General features: G+C 38.1%; 1 protein-coding gene across 2 annotated transcripts in view; it reads right to left on the reverse strand.

The window, feature by feature from the left end:
- The window catches only part of UNC5C (unc-5 netrin receptor C), a 428091-nt gene that overhangs the window by 122334 nt on the left and 281664 nt on the right, over nt 1-24093 (reverse strand). For both annotated transcript variants that reach the window (XM_043972822.1, XM_043972821.1), the window contains exon 4: nt 9488-9591. In XM_043972822.1, coding sequence (XP_043828757.1) covers nt 9488-9591 — 104 coding nt within the window. The remainder of the gene's footprint in view (nt 1-9487; nt 9592-24093) is intronic.

The following is a 24093-nucleotide window of genomic DNA, read 5'->3' on the forward strand; positions in this document are numbered from 1 at the left end:
TCTAGAAGAATGAATAGAGGAAAGACAGAAGATCACTGGAAATGCTGGACAGAGCATTTTCAGTTGGGTAATGACTTCGAAAGCCAGGCTGCAGAAAGTTTAGAATAGACTGAGGGGAGAAGAAGTAGGAACACTAGGGGAGAAGAGAGGTTTATTTTTTTCTTTTTAAAGAATTTAACTGAAAATGGGAGGAGAAACAAACTATAGCTAATGTGGATGGAAGGTTCAAGTGAATATTTTTAAGAGTGGAGGAGATATGGATATATGTGTAGGCAACAAGGAAGGAAGCTTAGACAAAAACTGAAGATTAGAAAGAGAAAGGAAATGATATGGGGACAATATACTGGTGAAAAGAGGAGAGGATGGGATCAAAGTAAATGTAGAAAAATTGATCTTGGTGAGAAGAGCCACCTCTTTATCAGGGATGAGGAGGAGATAAGGGTCGTTAATATTTAGAGGATTTATGAGGTGAGAAGATGGGGAGCAGAAGAAGTTTGCAGTAGGTGACTCAATTTTCACAGTAAAGCATAAGTCAATGTTCTTGCTGAGAGAGTAGGATTACAGGCATGCCATGGAAAGCATAATGAGAGAAGACAACATCAACAGTCACTGTTCTGGTGAGTGGAATAGAAAATCAGTTACTGTATAATGGTTGCATCAGGCCTGGAATCAGGAAGACTCATCTTTCTGAGTTCAAATCTGGCCTCAAGCACTACTAGCTGTCAGACCCTGGGCAAGACATTTAACCCTTTTTGCCTTAGTTTCCTCACCTATAAAGTGAGCTGAAGAAGGAACTGGCAAACCACTGTAGTGTTTTTTGCTAAGAAAACCCCAAATGGGGTCAATGAAGAGTCAGATACAAGGACATAATAGTTGTCCTGCTATAGTGAGGGACCAACTGAGATTAAATCACATAAATATGTACAGCATCTCATCTGCATAGGTTCATGACTTCCTTCAGTTCTGTTCAGCAGCATATGAGAAGAAACAAAGAAAGAAGATGGTGGGAATAATCCAGGATTTGCATGAGCTGTGGTAAGTCAACAAGGGATTTAAAAGGAGAAGATCATGTAGAAGATCACTTGTTCACAAGGGAGTCAAGTTTGGGAAGAGAAAAGTGTCTTCAGATCAGTAGTCATGGCCTGGGAAAGTGATGATGGATGGATGGATTGGAGAAAACAGTGATGAAGAATAGACTTAGGAATAGTGAGGCACAGGGAGAAATAGAACAATAGATTATGATCAAACATGTTTCAGGGCTATTGAACACGTATACAGTATTACCATTATTGTGTGTATCTGCAGTAAAAAAAAAATAAAAGGAGTAGTTCATGTGAGTGGAGAATTGAGAAATTGGGAGTTTAAGGAACACCAACATAGCTGATGACTCCTCAAATATGAGAGTGGGTATTGGGATGAAGGAGGCTTTGAGCCAGGTCCTGAATTTATTGAGAAAGGAGGGAGAATGTCCCAAGGGTCTGTAGATAAAAGTGACCAGGATCTGAATTGAGTGATCAATTTAGATAGAATACATTTCAACAGTGAAGTGGTTGCCAAGTGATGACAGTAAAAGAGTGTAGAATGGGGAACATGGAGTATTCTGAATCCCCCTTTGGGACTAGTGAGTCAGGATGCATAAGATACGGTGCAAATAGTACCAGAAAGAAAAGTCAGGGATGCAGTATAACACAGAGGGAGCCAGGTATCAGTCAATGCCACTTGGCAAAGGTGAAAAGAGCAAGAGGAAAGGAGCTTTAAAATGAAAGGAAATGCACTAACTTCCATTACTGAGCATGGAGTCTGACACACAGCAGGTGCTTAATAAATGCTAGTTAACTGACTGATTATGAATTATAAAGGCAGGTAGATCTAGAGTAGGACATTGTGTGTGATGGGGGAGGGTAGGATTGAAGTAGATGAGAAGGACAGGGTAGGCATCAGGGATTGTGGAGTAGAGATGTTCTTGGCAGTTATGGGTTCAGTATCACTGGGATGGGAAGATTTAAAGGGGATAGAAATGTACTAACCAATAGGAAATAGGTCCAAGAAAAGTTTGTTGTTGTTTCTCCTTCATTTTTATTTTTTATTTTTTTTAGTGAGGCAACTGAAGTTAAGTGACTTGCCCAGGGTCACACAGCTAGTAAGTGTTAAGTGTCTGAGGCCAGATTTTGAACTCAGGTACTCCTAACTCCAGGACCCGTACTCTATTCACTGCGACACCTAGCTGCCCTGTTTCTCTTTCATTCTTGAACAGGACCATGACATCAGGAGGTGATGTCATGACTTGCAGTGAATTGGATTTAAGTGAGAGAGGGCTGTGCAAAGTTACCAGCCTTACTCTCTCCTCCAGAGCCATCTGGGTCCAGTGGCAAGATATACATCAGAATGACTGGACATGGATGGCCCTGGATGTTTGAAGCAAATGGGGTTAAGGGAGACATGTCCAGGGTCAAACAGCTAGTAAGTGTATAAGGCTGGATTTGAATGGGAGTGTATTTTTGGGGGGTGGGGGGTGGGGGGTGGGGAGGTATGGCTGGCAAGTTTATTGGAAGGGTGTTTCAGTGAACTCCAAGCTAAGTACAAGAAGCAGATGACAAAGTAAAGGCAGCTCCTGGGTGCCACCCAGGAGGGGAAACCCCCTACCTCCAAGGGGAGGCTTCCCAAAGCCCCTTCAAACCCCAGTTTCTCCAGGGAGAGACTATCAGGAAAAACTAAGCCAACTTCCAAGCCGTCTAGAGAAGACAGCCCTTCAGACGTTGGGGGTTAGGGCTTCTCACAGCAAGTGTGTGTTGTGAGCGCTAGGAGAGAAAGACTGTCTAAGGGGGTGGGGTGGGGTTGGGGTCCTCTCCCTTCCCTGGGCTGCAAGCTGTGAGGGGCCCTGCCTGCTGGATGGGAGGGACTCTTGCCACTGAAGGCAGATTAGAGGGTTAAAGATCTTGCACTGGCCCAGTAATCTTCAGCAATTAGTTAACTACCTGAGACTGTTACAGGGAAGTTGTCGATCTGTATGCATAGAAGTTTCTATGTGAGGATTTCCCAATATGGTTAAAATAATGGGTCCAGAACAAAAAGGGAAAGAAAATGTTCCAAACCTAACCATCAGGCTGATGATCTCATAATTAAAAACTCCTTATTCTAGTAAGAAATTCCAACCAAGAGTGCTGGGCAATGAAAAGCAAGATTTCCTTCCAAATCAGTATTCAGATCAACTTCTTCTACTTTTCTGCATAAAAGCTCTTTTGACTGCAGAGTATGCAAAATGCTGCCTGGGCTACAATACACCTGCATGGCAATTCAGACACATGGAGTTCCAATTAAGAGATAACAGCAGCAAAGCATTAAGCACCTTGATGAAACAAAGCAAACAGCAGTCATATTAATAATCAATTAGATGGCAGTGACCGCTTGATGCTGAATATTTGGAAGTCTCCTGCTGTCGCTAACAGCTTTTTATCCCCTGGCAGCACCAGTTGAAAAAAGTCTGTTCCACATTTACCTAGAGTCAGCAAAATAATTTATTCCTTTGCACTCCACCCATATTTTTCCCACTTGCTAATTAAAGATGCAAATGTTGATAAATATGATGAAGGTTTCTAAACACAACTGGGTCACTATGCTGTTCCCTGTTCTTCCAATTAAACTCCTATGAGAGACAGTTCAATTATAATTAGAGAGGCAATTATCCTCTTGTTAAAGGTGTGACAAATCACACATTTTCGATTAAAATTTAGTTTTGTTTCTTATGCCATATTAACTAATTTTAAATCCACTGATGTTTCGACCTCTGACCTATGTAGAAGAGACAATTAGATGAAACTCTGTATTCTGAATGGGTTATTTTTTTCTCCTGGCTCACCATGTGATCTCAACAGTTTTGTTTCATCCATGGCATGAGCAAAAAATGAGCAGAGCAGATTCACAGCAGACGACTCTGCTGTTCTGGAACTAAACTAAATTAATTCCTTTACTTCCTAGAGAAACCAAATAGGTGTATCTATGAAAAGTGAAGAAGCTACATCACTAGAGTGACGGAGAGGATGTGAATCTCTGACTCTAGGTTATCGAGATTTATTTAAGACATTTGATTTAATTTTTCATTTTTTTGATTTGAGATTGGCTCTCCTTATCTTGCCCAGCTTGAAATTGAAGTGGCCCCTCATGGGTATGATCCAAGTGGCAATTGACACAAGAACTTTGACCTGCTCCATTTTTGCCCTGGGCTGGTTCACCTTGCTTAGGCAGTTGATGCCCTACCCCTACTCTCAGGGGATCACTGTATTGGAGAGGGACTTAGTGGGGACACCAGATCAGCCACTGCAGCTCAGAAATCTCCCATGCTCAAGAGATTCACTAGCCTCAGCCTCCCCAGTAACAGGGAGAGCAGATGTATACCTCTATACCTAACAATTTAAATGCTTATAGAAGACATGAATTAAAATATGTTAAGAGCCAATATTATTATTATTATTATTATTATTATTTTGGTGAGGCAATTGGGGTTAAGTGACTTGCCCAGGGTCACACAACTAGCAAATGTCAAGAGTCTGAGACCGGATTTGAACTCAGGTCCTCCTGAATCCAGGGCCGGTACTCTATCCACTGCGCCACCTAGCTGCCCTGACAATATTTATTCTTTTGAATATTTGTTTCAATTTTTAACCTCTCCTTGAGAAGCATAGGTAGTCTTAATGAGGTTTTGTATGACTGTTTTGGGTCAGTATTTGTTATAAGGAGAGTGAATGAATTACTCTCCTAATGTCTATTCTTCATCTTGTTATGGGGAAAATAGTGGGAGTTTGGGGAAGAAGTTCTTAGGAATTCCTCCTTGAAGAATTACACCCTCTTGCACACAAATCCAATTAGAATAAAATAATAGTTTATTTAGGTGCTAGGGAAAGGAAACCAAGAGAGAAATCCTTGACTTCTCATGTGGAGAAGGCATGACACAGAGGCATGGTTCCCTGAGATACCTATCTACTGGAGCAGGAGACAGGCAGATACTTTTATGGAAGACTGATGGTGGTTCAATGGGATGATCATCTAACTGTGGAAAGTTCCCTTATGGGGGAGGACCATCCCCCACTAGTGGTGGCTGGGGGAAGTTGGGTGAGGGGCCACTCAGGCTCTCTCAAACCATCTCTCTTCCCCTCATGCCACAAAGGCAGCAGCCACAGCTAACCTTATCTCCCCAGGGGTGGGAGAGACTGGAATGAAGGATGGTGGTCCTGGAGCTAGCTCAGTCCTGATCCATGCCACTTGTCTCTTTAGGTGTGTCTGTCCTTTGGTTTAGTTTCTCAAGGAGAAGGTTCTTTAATTTACCCCAGAAAACTTCTGAGGTACCCAGGGGCCCATAACAATCTCAAATTTACATGAGAATTTGTTTATCTCATAAATACCGAGTTCTTTTCATAATGATAACTTACATTTATGTAAAAATTATGATATTTACATACCCCTTCATGGTTTCTTCTCACAACAACTCTGAAGTGGGTAGGACAAATATAATTTTCACCTATTTAGAACGGAAAGTACTGAGGCTTAAGTGATTTTTACTATGATCATAAGCTAGTAAGTGTCAAAGGCAGTGGTCACACCCAAGGTTTATGATAGTAAAATACATTTGCCAAGGGAAATCCTAGTCACTGATAACTAGCTGACAGCAAGCCCTGTTCATGTCACACCATTAGCATGCTTATTCTCAACCTGAGGCTCTTACACTCATGTGACCAATGCTTGGTTTCTCCACATCACTATTTTTACAAAAATAATCAAAGAACTGAGGGGGAGGAGGGTTCCTGACCTTATCTAGGGAACAAAATTCTATCAACTAGCAAGAAACTGATTTGTCCTGGCTCTTGCTCCCTCCACACCTCTTTCTTTTGGCTTCAGAAAGAGGAGAGTCAACAATGCTTTTGAAGAATGGATTCAGCCCAACTTCACTATTGAGTAGGAACAAGGTTGAAGTTTATTTTTTTTTTCTAGCTGTTATTGCTTTTGGAACCAGGGAATAGAAAAGGACAATGGCCACTGCGAAAACGGATGGAGAGGAGAGGTGACCTATCAAGGTAGGCGGTGCCTGAAGCTTTTGGCAAGGCCATTTAAAAATTAGCAAGAAATTCTTCAGAGACTGTGTGTTAGACTGAGTTTCTGGAGGGCAGGAAATGGGGTTTTACCTTTCTTTTTATCCCTGTAGCACTCTATAACAGTGCCTGACACATAGTAAAATGCTTGATGATTGAAGGGAAAGTATGTCTCTCTTCGTCTTTTATTCTCACTTTCATGTAAACTAAGAGGCTGTATGTTCATCCAACTCAATTCAATGAGCATTTAAAAAGCACTGAAGATACGCCCCCTCCCACTCCAATGAATGAGTCACTGCTCATTAATAAGCTTATATTCTGTACTCAATTCAAATGGCCTTTATGAACCTCCTACTGTTTGTTGACTTCTCAGGGAATTTCTTACATATTCATATCTATCTTGTGTCAAAAAGAAAAGAGAATAGATACTGAAGGGTATGATATCAACAGTCTTTAATAGAAGCTAAAATAAAGTAGTAAAGAAAATCAAAGATCACTCATAACAACTGAAGGTTAGTAGAAACAACATTTAGGAAAGAATTTTTAAAGCTAAAACTTTTTTAGAACTTAGTATTCTAAGTAGTCTTAATCACCGAATGGGTTAAATTTATCCAATAAAATCATGTACCTTAAAAAAAATGAAACAATGAAAATACAATGATAATAAATGCTTTGAAGATGGAAGGGGGGATAAGATCATTGTGATGCTGGAAGATTATGCAGATGGAATACATTAGATATTCCTTGGCTTGAAATGGGATGGGGAGGAAAACCATCACTGAGTATCCAGAAAAAGTGGAAGTCAAGTGTTCTCTCTTTGTTTATTAAAGTATCAGTATGATTGTGATGTACTAAAGCTCAGTCAGCAATGAAACAATCGACATATTTGGGAACCTACTATGTGCCTCTCTCTGGAATATTTGCTCATTCTGGAATATTTGTTTAAAAGAAAAAAGGCTCCGTCCCTTGCCTCTTTTGGTCTAACTGCTACTCTTCTAGAAGATTCTGTAACTTTTTGGCTTTGGCTTCAAAGAACCTTAATTCAAATAATTTCTCTTTTGGGTCAAGTCACTTAACCTCTCTCAACCTCAGTTTTCTTATCTAGGAAATGAGGTGTTTGGACTAAGGTTCTTTTCAGTTGTAAATCCATGGGCTCATTATCCTTTTAAGAGTTATACTTCTGTTTAACAATGCTTCTGTACTTTCAGAATATTCTTCAAACAAATAAATGAAGTATTAAACAAAGAATACATCCATCTCTAAATTAAAGTAATCATGTAATCCTTCAACCTACCAAGTTACCCTTCATCTTTTTCTTCTTTTAATTTATCTCACCCTCTTGTGCAAATGGCAGTAATAAAGTGTCACATTAAGATATTCATTAGCCTCTGGTCTTTGTGATTATAATAACGTTGGAAAGAGTCTACACAGAAGCTGTCTTAGGCTGCCCGCCAGTATGCGGGCTTGATCTCACTTCTGACTTCAAAAAAGGAGAAAGAAAAACACATTAAGAATAGTTCTTTTTAGTGTCAAATGGGTATATGATTTTTGAGCTTGCCAAGTGTTAATTGGTCTCTTCCCCGATGATGGTACAAATAAAATTCACAGCCAATTAGCTTGCAGTCATGAATCTTTACTACTTGACAAAGTACACCACTCTCTTATGGAGCTTGGAATGGAGATGTGTAATTATTAGGATCTCTTCTCACTGGAGAGTTTTGCTGAGATCAGTTCACTGTGAGATACATTGAGCTGCAATCATATATCTATAGATATACATGTTACCCCCATGATATATTTTGGTTTTTAATGTAGTATAATGGAGAGGTTTACATTAGACTTAAAAAAATACAATTAAGGAGACAAATGTAGCTACAGATACATCTACAGATGAAATATTGACAGAGATAATTACTGCCTTCCTACTATTCAGACTAAATCCTATTGTTGATCTCACTGGCATGGCAGTCACCTTCAAGGTATTTCTCTTCTTGAAAAGGTAATAGAAATACCTGTAGGGGTGTTGCTCTGTGTTTTCCAAGTGACATGTTCAACTGCAAATGTCAACCCCAAATCAAAACCAGATTGGTGTGGGGTTGTTAGATAATTTATTGATAAGGTGGTGTTGGTTTTTTTCCCCAGTGAAATCAGTCTGATGTTTAAGAACCAAATGTTCTTGCTTTCGCTTCCTAAAATGGGAAAGGGGGTGAAGTAACCCAGTTTCTGCTTTATTCATTATCAATTCTCTGAAAATTGAGAAGTTCTCAGATGCATTAAATTCCTATCCAACAGGGAGCTAATGCTAAATGTTTTGATAAATCATTCTGCAGTAGGGGTGGTCTCAAGTCATTATTACTTAGAAAAGATCTCTTCTATATGGTAGAGAGGAAATAAAAGTCACTGAAAATAATAAACTTTCAAGTAATGCAATGTAATTAGCAGTTTGCAAGTTAACTGCTAATTTACTAATCAGCAAATGAATTCAGAACCCTTTGTTCTGTTGACCTAGTGAATGTCCTAGTCTAGAGGTCATTAACTGAGACAAGTGACTAAACTTTCAATAAAGAATAGGTTTTTTTCCTCCCCTTTATGGTCTGAGAGGAATGAGTTGTAAGATTTTAAATGACCAATTAGCATAACAAATACTCGAAGATTGATTTTGCTCACTATTCTGCACTAGGTTTGGGAAGCCATTTATCAGAGCTCTCCAGAGCATGATACTAAGCAATAGCACATGTAAACATGTCTACATATGGAAAAGTACTTTTGGTTGTTAACGATAATTAGGAGAAGGATTTGATCTGGAATGATTTATTGACAGGTGGTCAGAAGGTTTTTGTATGTAACACTTCTTTCTTTAAGGCAGAAAAAAAACCATTTGCAATAAATGTTGGGCTAAATTCTTCCAAATTAAAAAGCTAACATCTACACACATATGCACCAGCTAATTCCTTGCCTCAAACCAGTGTCTGCTGTCATGTAGACATAGCCCTTGTGAGTCTGGTTGTGCCCATGAAAATATTCATAGGAATATAATTTTAAACTTGCTGCTGCCCAAGCAGCAGATCCTGTTCAAAAAAAGAAACAGTGGCACATTCATGTATCTTATCAGGTAGCTTACTTACCAGGTGCCAGATAAAATACTGCAATGTTCCATTTTCTTGAAAGGGAATGAAAAAATAAAACTAAGTTGCCTGTAGCCCTGTCCAGTGGGGCATTCTAATTGACTCCCAAGTCATCAATCAGTTCCTAATCAATCTATTCTGCCAGCAGCAGGCAGTTAGGACTCCATTATCACCCATTTATCATGCCATACCTTAATTCACTGCGCCATTAGCCATGGATTAGGCCTCAGTTAGGGTAACTAAGTGCCAGTTGCTAAATGCAGGAAATTGTTGGTCACTCACCTCAGCCATGGGTATGCCTTCAGGTGGGCGACACTGGAGCAGGACTTCCTGTTCCAAAGACACTTCCTTCCCTAAAGGTTCTTGTTCAAAAGTCTTCCGAAGATCTGGAAAATAAAGGTGGAACAGTGCATGTTTCAATTATGTTAACAGCTGTTCACTATTAGAAAGTATGGTGGCAACCTGCAGTGTGAGTAATATTGTTTTTTATAACCACTGTTATTATTACTGTTAGACTAGAGATTCACATAATTTGTACTGGGAATTATGATACACATATGTAATATAAACATATACACACATATATGCACACTATACACACATATATATGGGCTATATATGTATATCATATATACAGTGGTTCATACAAACACACATGGATTACATGTACAATTTTGCCACAGAGAATGTTGTAGAGAAACTATGGGAATCAGTAGCAGTATATACTAGATGTCTGCTAAGATCTCTTCCAACTCTGAATTTATGAGTTTCTAAACTATTTTTTTCTAATCAAGTCTAATAATTATCTACCTAGTAGAGCCTTCTCAGGTTTTTAATCATAGCGTACTAGTATGTATACATATTAGTATGTACATACTACTACATGAGAGTAGGGAGGATATGCTATATGAAAAGTCAACCTTAGTGAGGAAGACCTCGGTCACCGTGTCCCCGGCTTCCATTTCTCCAAGTAACAAAACAGTAGCAGATTTGCATGAGTAGAAGGAGTTTCCTTACCAACAAGCTCTCTATTTCCATGAAATAAAAACTATTATCTATGTTTGCTAAGGGAAATTGCTATAATATGATATTTTCCTTTTTGAATTCCTTAGTATTTTTATCTTTGGAGCATTTGTAACCAGTATGAAAGTGATTGAAAATTAGTGTCTGCAGTAACACAATTTACTCAATGATACTGACCACCTGCATCTCCCTTGCCCCTCAGCTGATCTTGACACAACAGGTCACTTCTCATTTCTTTCTATACCTATCAAGTTTCTTATGCACACAAATCTTTTTCCTCTCTCCCAATTTCAATTAAATATTAAGATTTCAGTGTTCCTGGAGTCTTTTGGGTCAGATTTACAAAAACCCAAAGTAAGTTCTGCTTTCTGCTTTTTTTTTTTTTTTGGAGGGGAGGGATAGAAGAGAAGATTAAGGTGAAGGGAGAAGAAAAGAAGTCTAGACCTGTGATTACATCAGTGTAGCGAATTCCTCATACAGAAGCTCTCTCTACTGACACTGATTTGTTGCTTTACACAGTTTTTCTTTATAATTATTAATCTTTTTTTTTTTTTTTGGTGGGGCAATGAAGGTTAAGTGACTTTCCCAGAGTCACACAGCTAGTTAAGTGTCAAGTGTCTGAGGCTGATTTTGAATTCAGGTCTTCCTGAATCCAGAGTCAGTGCTTTATCCGCTGCCCCCATAATTATAAATCTTAGTGGTTGCAAAGCTTGATGAAGGTTCAAAAGAGCCCCATCTAAAAGCCTGGGAGCTTTGTAAGTACCATGAAAATCTATGTTCATCAATTAATTAGCAATTAATCCATCAGCAGGCATTTTAGGGGGTACCTACTTTGTGGCAGGCCCTGTGCTAGGTTCTAGGGATATAAAGATAAAAATCAAACCAGCTCTTGCCCTCAAAGAGCTTATCATATTACAATGGCTAAATTAAATTATCTTTACTTCCTCCCCAAACAGAGGAAGTCAGGAGTTATGGTTGCTATGGGAATCCATAACTAATTTTTAGAGATAGAAATAGTTTAAAACAGCAGCTTCGTTTTAAAAATAATGCCTCTCCATAAAAATGGGTATTGGTATTATTCATAGACAATGTTTTACATATTCAATTCATTACAATGATAATTTATTAGAGTTTTCTCAGATGGAATTAATTTTGAGAATTATTTCTATTTCCCTCCATCCCAAACTCTAAATAAAATGCGCAGAAGGCATCATCTCAGCCTATTAAATCAGTGATTCACAAACCATGTGCTGATCTAAGTATAGCGCTAATGCTTTCAGGGTAGTTACCAGTGACTCATTTAAAAGGTTCTCTGGAGGAACTCTGTACCTAAGCTTCTCATTCTGTAGCACAATGAATCCTATGGGAATTGTCTTCAGTGAAAGACTATGTATAGGGTGAGGGTGGCCAAAAGACTCTTTACTTTTTGATAAATAAAAACAGGAACGGAAACTCTGGGAAATGGGCAATTACTGAGTTGATAATCATGGAAAGTAATGGGGAAAAATTTATTTCTCATACAACTGAAAGACATTTTACAAGATAATATGGTTCAATTCCATTTGACATGCAAAGGAGCAAACAGGCTATAGAGAGGGTTGAAATGAACTGCCCAAGGCCACATTTTCAGTTAATGGCAGAACTGGGACAAGAACTCTGTTCAGCATCCCTTCAACTATGCCATTTTGCCTTTCATTGTACCTGGAGAAGAAGCATGGCATAGGAAAATGCTGGACTTGGAATCTGGAAAACATGGGTTCAAACCCTGCCTCTGACATCTACTGGCTGTGTAACCTGGGTAAGTTACAACCTCCTAAAGCCTCATCTATACAATGGTATGTAGGTCCCTTCCAATTCTAAACCCATAATCCTTTGATGCCTCTTTATAGCTGTAGTTCACTGTAGAAAACTCTTGTTAGCAATTTCTTTTTTCTTTCTTTCTTTCTTTTTTTTTGGTGAGGCAATTGGGGTTAAGTGACTTGCCCAGGGTCACACAGCTAGTAAATTGTCAAGTGTCTGAGACTGGACTTGAACTCAGGTCCTCCTGACTCCAGGGCCGGTGCTCTATCCACTGCGCCACCTAGCTGCCCCAGCAATTTCTTCTTAATATTTTCATGTGAGAACTACTAGTTCTCTGTTGAGGCATAACTCAAGAGTGTAGGAAAGTCAGGAAGATATCTGTGTGATGGGGAAAAATACCCTTGACTTAGGCAATCAGTCAACAAGCATTAGTTATAGATTCACCTAATATGCACCAGGCAGTTTGCTAAATTCTGGGAATTAAAAAGAAAGGCAAAAAAAATTATACAAATTAAGAAAAAAAATCAGACCGTAAGAATCTCACATTCTAATGATAGAAACACCATGTAAACAACTATGTAATAAAAGATATAAACAGGGTAAATTGGAGCTGATCCCAGAGGGAAAGCACCAGCATTAAAAGGGACATGGAAAGGTTTCTTGCAGAAGGTGAGATTATAGCTGAATTTTGGAGGAAGCTGGGAGACCCAGATGAAGAAGGAATAGGAATGAGGAATAGCCAGAGAAAATGCAGAGAGAAGACTATCAAGGAGAAGGTGATCAATAGTCAGGAACTGCATTGAGGGCCAGAAGCATGAAGATCGAGAAAAGGCCATCAGATATGGCAATGAGATCAGTGGTGACTTTGAAGGGAATAGTTTCAGTTGATCAATGAGATCAGAAGTCAGATGAAGGCTTCAGGAGAATAAGAGTTCCCCATTTGTTGATAGATAGGATGTTGTTTTTATGACTACTGAGTTAGAAGCCCTCAAAATGAAAAAAAATTAATACAAATGAATCTAAATATTAAAAAATAGGGGGATGGGGAACACAAATTTTGTGACAAATTGTCCAATTGTATATATAGTGTAATGTAATTACTGCCTATCTACCTTTTTAAGGGTTACTCTATATGTCTTTTCCACTTATCAAAAAACAACCATCAAGAATTTGGATTTTAACTTAGATAGGAAACTATACCTCACAATGTCTGCATTTTTGAGGCCTAACCATTAGGCATGATCAAATATTATATATTTATATTTATATATGTATATATATACACATATACACATACATATAAGTATATATACACACAAAATACATATACATATATACATACATATATTTGGTGAGGCGGTTGGGGTTAAATGACTTGCCCAGGGTCACACAGCTAGGAAGTATTAAGTGTCTGAGGCCGAATTTGAACTCAGGTCCTACTGAATCCAGGGCCAGAGCTCTATCCACTGCGCCACCTAGGTGCCCCCTCAAATATAATATTTTAATGTCTGACTTTTAATTGTCAGACAACTATTTAATAGCTACAATGCTCTATTTCTTTCTTTCTTTCTTTCCTTTTCTTTTTTTTTTTTGCAGGGCAATGAGGGTTAAGTGACTTGCCTGGCATCAGACAGCTAGTAAGTGTCAAGTGTCTGAGGTTGGATTTGAACTCAGGCCGGTGCTTTATCCACTGCACCACCTAGCTGCCCCTACAATGATCTAAGTTAATAAAAGAAAAAAAGTGTTACCATAAGGTAACGCTTCCTTTCTGAAAGCCTTTTAAATTTCTTCCAGGAAACTCCTTCTCTGGCAATAATTCAGGAATCTAGCACAGTGGAGCAACACCTATAGATAAAGAAGAGGGCTTTTGTGAAGGGGCAATGGTATAAAAGGATTTTTTGTTTTGATTTTAGACATGATTTCTTCTAGGCAGAGCTAACACAGGAGAGGCAAATGATTAGACATGACCGACACTTTTCAGAAATCAGAAGTAAAACAAATCTTTCAGAATGATAGACTATTTCTGCTCACTAGAAATGCATTGAGCAAGCAAAGTATCATGAGAGGTTTAGGGAGAGAGGGATTTTTTTTTTTCACCAGGTGAGAACATGAGGAAAACTTGCACGAAAGAGTTGAAATCTAAGGGGATTTTGGCAGCTCAGTGAAGGATGTGTTGGAGATGGCAGAGAAGGGATGCAAGAAAAAGATTAATATAGATGCAGGAAAAGGTAAGAAGGAAGGAGCTCAATTACAGAGATAGCAGGGGCAATACTGAAGTCATTTATCTTCTTTGACCCTCAATTTCCTGATCTGCAAACATAACTATCCAAAGGCCTAATTTAGAGAATTCTTATAAAGATTAGATGAAATAATGTACAGAGAGAGCTTCATAAATTTTAAAACACACTATGTTTTTGTGGTCTTATGCAACAGCTATTATCTCCATCACTTGCTAACTTTGTCTTTGTTTTTAAAGAGTGAATATGTCCGTAGCCATATAAGTATGTGTATATGTGTGCACACATGTATATGTATGCATGTATGTGTATATGCATGTATACATATACACACTCAACATTTTAATCATGTGTTCTTGATGTGTACAGAATTCAGCAACAGGGATCCCTAATTAGGAATTAATATAAGGCTATAATTCTCCTATAAATTTTATAGCATATAGACTATATTTTATACTATTTCCTCTTTTGACCAGGTATAGCAAAAATATCTTTGAAACCTTGTAGTGAAAAAGGTTCTGTTCTGGGTCTTCTTATTCTTCCTTTATACTTTCTCTCTCTCCCTTGTTATCTTCATCAACTTTCATCAGTTTAATCATCATTTCGATGCAGATGATTTTCGAATTTATATTCAGTTGCAGTCTCTCACCTGAGCTTTCGTCTTACATCTCCAATTGCCTATTGGACATTTCAAATTGGATGTCTCAGTTAACATATATATATATATATATATATATATATATATATAACAGTGTTAGCCCTGTATTCATTATCTTTCTTCCTAAATCCTCCCTCTTCCAAATTTTCCTATTTTTGTTCAAGGTACCACTATCCTTCCAGTGTCTCTAGTTCATATTTTTACCATTATCCTGGACTCCTCACTCTTGTTGAACCCACATAACCAATTAGTTGCAAATTCTTTCGATTTTCTCAACATCTCTAGTATCTGAACCCTTCTCTCAACTAAGGCAGTTACCATCTCACTTCAGGCTCTCGTCTACCTAGATTATTGCAACATCTCCTAATAGGTCTCCCTGCCTTAAATCTTCCACCACACAGTCCCAGTGGCCTCTCCTGATTGGCTGGCTCCTCCTAGAACCCTCATTTAAAGGAAACAGACCAGCCTGGCCATGTCTTCCTTTTCAGGCTGTATTTAGGATTTTCCCCACAATGCTCCACATTGGGTACTTTCATTCCTCCTCCTATCACCTCTTCCCTCTCCTTTTAGCTTCCTGTTATTCTTTTCAGTGTTATCTTCCCTTCCTAGAAACCTCTCAAGGTCAGCGACTGTTTTTCTTTTTGCTCATCTTTATCTTCCCAGAACCCAGCATGGTACTTTGAAATATAGTGAGCACTTAATAAAAACTTGCCGGATTGATTTGGCCTCTCTAATCTACCCTGCATACTGATGCCAAGGAAATCTCCTTAAACCCAAATCTGATCATGTGACTTCCCTACCTAACCAATCCCATTGACTTTCTATTACCTCAAAGATAAAATAAATTCCTACATGACCTGGCACCACACTATCTCTCAAGTCTCAATGGACATTATTTTCCCCCCACCGACTCTGTGAGCTAGCTAAATTTGCTTTCATTTCCCTCCACCCATAACACTCCATCTCCTGCTTCAGTTTCCTGAAATGCACTCCTACCTTATCTTTGCCTCTAAAAGTCCCTCCATTTCTTTAACCTATACCTCAAGCACCATCTTCTGTGCAAAGTCTTTGCTGATTTCCCAAGTGCCAGTGCCCCCTCTCCCAAACTACCTTGTATTTAATTACTTTGAGTATGTATATGTGTGACTATATAGACATGTATTTGTATTTATTAATTTTATCTTTATGTGGTATATGTTTTTATATATAATCAGCTCATTCATTATAATGCAAGCTCTTTGCCACTAGGGATTCTTTCATTCTTTGTACATGTGTCCACCTCTGGGTACTACCTCATACCTATTGGATTGGATAATAGGACAGCAGAGGAAAATGCCAAATGTTGTGGGGCATATGAGGAAAATGAGACATTAATACACTCTTGGTAACGTTGTAAACTGATTCAAACACTGTGTAGAACAATTTGGAACTATGGCCAAAGGACTATAAAACCACCCATACTCTTTGATCTAGCAATACCACTACTAGGTTGGTACCTTAAAAGAGATTTTTTAAAAAGTTGAATTCAAAGTTGGGGTGATGTTCATCAGGTGGGGGGATGGCTTTGTACATGTGTCTCTCAGTGCTTGCTTAATAAGTACTTAAAGATTTAATGGATTATGAGTCAGAAGACTTGGATATTACTAGTGGCTTTAGTAATATAATTATCAATGGACATTAAATTATTTTAGAGCCATTTGAAAAGGGGAACATAATAACACCCCTCTACCACTTGTCGCTAGCCAGAAACAGGACTCAGAAAAAGGAGATCCAGTAAGTCAAGTGGCTAGAACAAATGACACCTTAATTGACCCTCAGTTCTGGCACACATGCTGGTGGCATGTGGATGGTATGATATTGACACGAACTCAGAGGGACAACAAAAAAGCAAGAATAGACTCTTGTAAGAAGAAAAATAACAACACGTGACCTGACTAGATTGGAAGTAGCAAGTTGGGCTTAGAACACAGAGGTCTTTTAAAGGAATTTTCTGTCTCTTTGCTATTCTTCCCCATGCTTTTTTGATAGAGGAGCAGCTGGAGGCAGTGCACATCTGGAGAGCAAAGGAGAATTCAAGCATGTTTCTGTTTTTCTCCCCTCCCTAGTACACCCCCTTTTTCCTTGTTTTCTTGTTTGTTGCCTGGAAACTTATCTGGTTTGAGGTCAAGGCGGACCAACCTTGTACCTTCCAGGCTCCAGGGGTAATTTTGTTCCATCCTTTTTAAAGCAATAACAATCCTGTATCTCACCTTCTAGAAGTCATTTTGATGGGTTTCTTTTTGATGTTTTGATATTGAATCTCTGTCTCTCTGTTGAAGATTTAGTTTTTATTGTTTTGTTTTTTAAATATTATTTATTTTATTATTAATTTATGAAATAAAAAAAATATTTCTATAACATAGAATAAAAAAGATAATCATATGTGAAACTGCCAATCTATTAAGTACAATTTGCTATTCTATTAAATAGAAATTGTCGTGCAACTTTCTTTTTCTTTTAATTTTAATCCCTCCCTCCCCCGATGGCTACCATTAGACACAGATATGTATATATGTGTATATATACACATGTATATTTATGTGTATTGCACATGTGCAAATGTATATGTATATGTATATGTATATGTATATGTATATGTATATGTATATGTAGTCATTCTATACATACTTCTACTTATCACAAACCAAACCCTGCAAGAGACTGATGACTTTGTACAACTCTGACTGACATATCTAATTGATGTGCAAGTCAGGACATCACCTATTATGTCACTGGTCCTCTTTGAAAAGGAAATATGAACAACAATTATCCCAATAATATATGAATTTTATATGTCTTATCCCCATACTAGATTATAATCTTCATGAGGACAGGAGCTGTATCTTATCAATCAATCAGTATTGATGCAGATCCTACTATATGCCAGACCCTATACTAGCACCTGGGGTTGTATATACAAAAGATGGAACAATCCCAGCTCTCATTAGTTTATGCTATTTTCCCTATTCTTTGTATCACTCATAAAGCCTAATATAATTGCTCAACAAATGGTTTAAAATATTCCTTGAATTAATTTATGACTACTTTTTAAAAGAACTTTAATACATAACCTTTCTTCAAATTGAAAAAAAAAAGAAAATGTTCATTTTTAAGTGCTAGGATTTTAAAATGCTGTGAGGTTACAAATGTTTAAATAAATCTTGTCAGGAGATAGTCATTAAATGTCATTGCACAGAGTTCTGCCAAGTGGAAATCTGGCAATTATACGGATAACCTTATCTGTGTAGACAGTTGATCTAGATGATTCAGGTTGAAAAAACTTCTCACTGGGGCATGAAGTGGAATATTTGGCATGGAAAAAGCCTACTTCAACCTTCTTTTTATTGATGATTGAACTGAAACTTGAAGAATTTAAAGTGGAGTAGTTAACATTTTTTGTGTCATAGACACTTTTGGCAATCTGGTATGGCCTGTGGACCCCTTAAATACATAAAATAAAATGCACAGGATTACAAAGGAAACAAATTATATTGAAATAGCTATCAAAATATTACATACCCAACCCAGTTTAAGAATCTCTGGTTTAAAGTACCTTGTACAGGGTCACATAGCTTGTTAGTGGAGGAGGTGGGCCAAATTGATCATTCATAGTCAAGGGGTCTTTAGAGAATACCACATTATGGGGTCAGATTTTCTATAAAACAGACAACTTGTTGCTGATTAAGATTTGGTATTGTGCTTTCTTTGTTCAGCTGGAGTCTCACATTTTCTTGGAGGAGTTTCTCTACATCTTTCCTTTGCCAACTTACCTTTAATTATACTTATTTGTGTGTATGGTGTATCTGCCCTGGTATAGTTTATACTTCCGGAGGGTGTTTCTCTGTAGCTCATCCCTATCTCCCTTGCACAGTCATTTTAATAATTATTTGTCAAATTATAAGACTAACTTAGTGTGTCTCTGAAGTGAGACATAGTAGTCCATCCCAGCACAGCAAATCAGGGATTTGACATCCCTAGCACGAAATCTAACTCATGAACCATAGCAGTACTTCTAAATGAGACTTCCACCCTTTAACCAGAATGCTCTGGATTCCCTAACATGTGCCTGACTTTGCATTAAACATGTAAGATCTGCTTCAGTGAGATGCATGGTATTTATATTTTAAAATGATATTTTTATTGTTACATTCCCCAAGTAAGTATGTGTTGGAGGAGGCAGAACTGTTTATATACAGGGTATTCCAAAAATCTTAGTGAAGTTTTAGACTCTTAAAACTTACATGAATACACACATGTACACACATACAAATATATACACACATATATATGCACCTATACACACATATATGCATGCACCTACCCCCACACGCATGCATACATGCCCACACATACAACGCATCTATAAATGCATATATATACAGGGTCATACACACCACATACAATGAACACATGTGTGTGTAAAACATATACACACATACTTATGCATGTATGTATACACATACATCACACGTACACACACTGGGTACACCAAAGTCTCATTGGGTAGCTATGTGGTACAGTGTATAGAGTTCCAGGTCTGGAGTCAGGAAGACTAGAATTCAAAGTAGGCTTCAGATACTTACTAGCTGCATGACCCTAGGCAAGTCACCTAACCTCTGTCTGTTTCAGTTTCCTCAGCTTTAAAATGAGGATAATAACACCTCCCTCTCAGGGTTGTTATGAGGATCAAATGAGATAATAATTGTAAAGCACTTAGCACTTATAGTAAGTGCTATATAAGTGCTAGATATTATTATTATTACTATTACTACCACCATTATTACTACTGCTACCACTAATACCACCACTATTACTACTACTACCACTACTATTACCACCACCACCAGTATTACAGTTTAAGCTTTAATAGTTTAAGCTTTTGAAATATTATGTGTGTATATAGTGTGTATATACATGTATGTGCATCTATGCTTATATGTACTTAAGTTTATGTATATACACATTCAAAAATTCATAGTGCACTTTTAAACTTTAATAGCTTATACAGGGTGGTGACATTATTTGTAACATCATACCTGGCTCTTAAGGATAAATTACTACTGAACAAACTGAACAAACTAGTTCATGAGGGATTTGAGTATGTGCCATGTAGGTGTTCAGGAAATGAAAAAAAAAATTCTGCCTTGATGTCACATAACCTAGAAAGCTTGCAACAGTTCTAGTTTCCAGAGATAGACTAGCTTATCTTTCCTGTATTTAAAAAAATATGGAAAAAGTATTTTTAAATTTAACAACTCCTCCAGTTGTATTTGAAATTTAGGGGTAAGGAAACTATAAAGATATTATATAGTTTTGGGAGCAGTTAGGTGTGTTCAGTGGATAAAGCACCAGCCTGGATTCAGGAGGATCTGAGTTCCCCGAGTAACCCCCATTGCCCCACAAAAAAAGACATACGGTTTTAATTTCCTTCCCCCTTAATAAAGATAAAATATGAATTAAAAACTAAATTAATTTCTTTTTGATTCAAATTGCAGGGGCAGCTAGGTGGCACAGTGGATAAAGCACCGGCCCTGGATTCAGAAGGACCTGAGTTCAAATGTGACCTCAGACACTTGCCACTTACTAGCTGTGTGACCCTGGGCAAGTCAGTTAACCCTCATTGCCCTGCAAAAAACCAACCAACCAAACAAACAAAAAATTGCAAAAGTCAAAAGTGACATTGCCTCCCTTCTCTTTCTCCAATACTTGTTTTTGGGTATCAAAACACAAACTGACCAAAATATGTACATTGGGACTACAGATGTTACTTTTTGTCTATGGTCATTTGTTGTTGTTGTTGTTCTGGGGCATGGAGGGGTGTGTAGTGGTGGTTTCTGGTGACAGATCTTAATTACTTGCTTCAAAAACTATTAACAGTATAGTTCTCTGCCTTGTAGACAAACCAAAAAGGAAATAAAGAAAAATCATGTTTTGTGCAAAGTCCCATAAAATTGCACATTTCTGAAAATGTGAAAAAGTACTCACTAGTGATTTTACACTAAGGATTAATCTGAAGATATTAATTCTAATTTGTAGTTTCTTCAGGGGATAGCTGATCATAAATTCCTTAGAGGATAATTTTTTTTCTCAATGTGTAAATGATCAGCATTGAAATGAAGCATAATCCTTTCCTACCCACTAAAGAATGCATGTTTCTTGGACACAGGAAGGAGAAGCATTTCTCTCCATCCTCCTCCGCTCTGCCTGCCCTCTAATTTAGAACCAACCCAAGCCAACTTGGAGCCAATTGCCTAATTTAATGCTGATGGTGACACATTTGTATCCATTCATAGATCCTACATAAGGGGAACTTCACCTGCCCTTAAAGAAAACTACAAGGGAATACATGATTCTCTCTGAAATTCCTGGATTTGGGAGTAAAATGACTATTAATCAATCAATTATCATTTATTAAAGGTCCACTGTGCTAAGTGCTGGGGATACAAAAAAGAGGCAAAAGATAGCCTAGCCTTCAAGGAGCTTACAGTCTAGTGGGGGAGACAATATGCACATAAATCCATATACACACACACACACACACACACACATAAAAGCAAGTTATATACAGGAGAAAAAGGAAGTAATTACAAAGTGAAGGCACAGAACTAAAAGGAGTTGGGGAAGGCTTCCTATAGAAGATAAAATTTTCGTTGGGATTTAAAAGGAAGCCAGGGAGGTCATCAGATAGAATGGAGGAGGGAGAGTGTTTCAGGCATGGGGGACAGTCGAAGAAAATTCCCAGAGCAGAGGGATGGAGTTGATTTGTGGAACTAGCAGGAGGCCAGGGTCATTAGATCAGAGAGTACAGGTTGGGAAGTTAATTGTAAGAAGACTGTATAGGTAAAAGGGAGCTAGGCCATGAAAGGGCTTTGAATGCCAAATAGAGCATTTTTTTGTGTGTGTGAGGCAATTGGGGTTAAGTGACTTGCCCAGGGTCACACAGCTAGTAACTGTTAAGTGTCTGAGGCCGGATTTGAACTCAGGTCCTCTTGAATCCAGGGCCAGTGCTCTATCCACTGCGCCACCTAGCTGTCCCACAAATAGAGCATTTTATATTTGACCCTGGAAGAAATAAGGAGCTACTGGGAAGTACTGAGTAGAGGCCTATGGGTAGTAACATGATCAGACCTACACTTTCAGAAATTCACTTTAGTGGCTGAATGGATGATGGATTGGTGTGAAGCCAGACTTGAGACAGGCAGACCCACCAGCAGACAACTGTAATAATCAAGGTATGAGGTGATGAGGGTTTGCACTAGAGAGAAGAGGGCATTTTAAGGTGATATTGCAAAGATGAAATTGACAGGTATTGACAACAAATTGGATAAATAAATATATATATATATATATATATATATATATATATATATATATATATATATATATAGAGAGAGAGAGAGAGAGAGAGAGAGAGAGAGAGAGAGAGAAGAGTAAAGGATGACTCCCAAGTTGTGAGACTGAAGGATAGGGAGGCTGGTGATGTACTCTACAGAAATAGGCAAACTAGGAAGTTTTTTGTTGTTGTTCAGTCATTTAGTCGGGTCCAATTCTTCATGACCCCTTGGATCAGTCACTTCTGTTCTCCACTATCTCTCGAAGTCTATCCAAGTTTATGTTCATGGTTTCTGTGACATTATCTAGCCATCTCATCCTCTGCCAGCCCTTTTTCCTTTTTCCTTCAATATTTCCTAGCATCAGGGTCTTTTCAAACTAGTCCCGTCTTCTCATTGTGTGGCCAAAATATTTAAGTTTCAGCTTCAGTATTTGACCTTCCAGTGAAACAGCCTGAATTAATTCCTTTAAATATTGACTGATTTGATCTCCTTGTTGTCTAAGGGACTCTCAAAAGTCTTCTCTGGTACCACAATTTGAAAGTGTTGATCGTCTCACAGCCATACATGGCTACTGGAAAAACTGTACGTTTGTCTATACAAACTTTTCTTGGCAAGGTGATGTCTCTGCTTTTTAGTATGCTGTCCAGATCTGCCGTAGCTTTCCTTCCAAGGAGCAAGTGTCTTAATTTCATGGCTATAGTTGCCATCTGCAGTGATCTTTGAGGCCAAGAATATAAAATATGACATTGATTCCATTTCTTCTTCCCCTATTTGCTAGGAAGTGATAGTACCAGTTGCCAAGATCTTAGTTTTTTTGATGTTAAGCTTCAAGCCAGCTTTTACACTCTCCTCTTTCACCCTCATCAAGAGGCTTCTCTATTCCTCTTCACTTTCTGCCATCAGAGTGGTACCATCTGCATATCTGAGATTGTTGATATTTCTCCTGGCAACCTTCATTCCAGCTTTTGCTTCATCCAGCCTGGCATTTCATATGATATACTCCGCATATAAGTTAAATAAATATGGTGACAATATACAGCCTTATCATACTCTTTTGCCAATCTTAAACCAATCAGTTGTTCCATGTTCAGTTCTAACTGGTACTTCTTGGCCCACATACAGCATCATAGGAATGATTTAGAGGAAAATAGACTAAGTTCAGTTTTGCACATGAGTTCAAGATTTTTATGTGGAAAGCCACTCTATTCCCATACCAGGGAGAAGATGTTCTTGACTTCATATTATTTTAAGACTGCCTACTGTGTAAATGATGTTAGAGATTGGAGTAATTTGTAATAATAAAAGAATGAAAATCTCTTATTTAAAAATGTATCAGGGTTGGCTAAAATGACAAAAAAGGAAAATAATAAATGTTGGAGAAGCTGTGAGAAAATTGGAACACTAATTCATTGTTGGTGGAGATGTGAACTGATCCAACCATTCTGGAGAGCAATTTGGAATTATGCCCAAAGGGCGATAAAGCTGTGCATACCCTTTGACCTAGCAATACCACTTTTGGGTCTTTTTCCCAAAGAAATCATGGAATGGGGAAAGGGACCCACATGTACAAAAATATTTATAGCTGCTCTTTACATGGTGGCAAGGAATTGTAAGTTGAGGGGGTGCCCATCAATTGGGGAATGGCTGGACAAGTTGTGGCATATGAATACAATGGAATACTATTGCGATGTAAGAAATGATGAGCAGGAGGAATTCAGAGAAACCTGGAGGGTCTTGCGTGAGCTGATGATGAGTGAGATGAGCAGAACCAGAAGAACATTGTACACATTGAGTGTT

This window comes from Dromiciops gliroides, chromosome 6, assembly GCF_019393635.1.
Source record: "Dromiciops gliroides isolate mDroGli1 chromosome 6, mDroGli1.pri, whole genome shotgun sequence".
Lineage (NCBI taxonomy): Eukaryota > Metazoa > Chordata > Mammalia > Microbiotheria > Microbiotheriidae > Dromiciops > Dromiciops gliroides.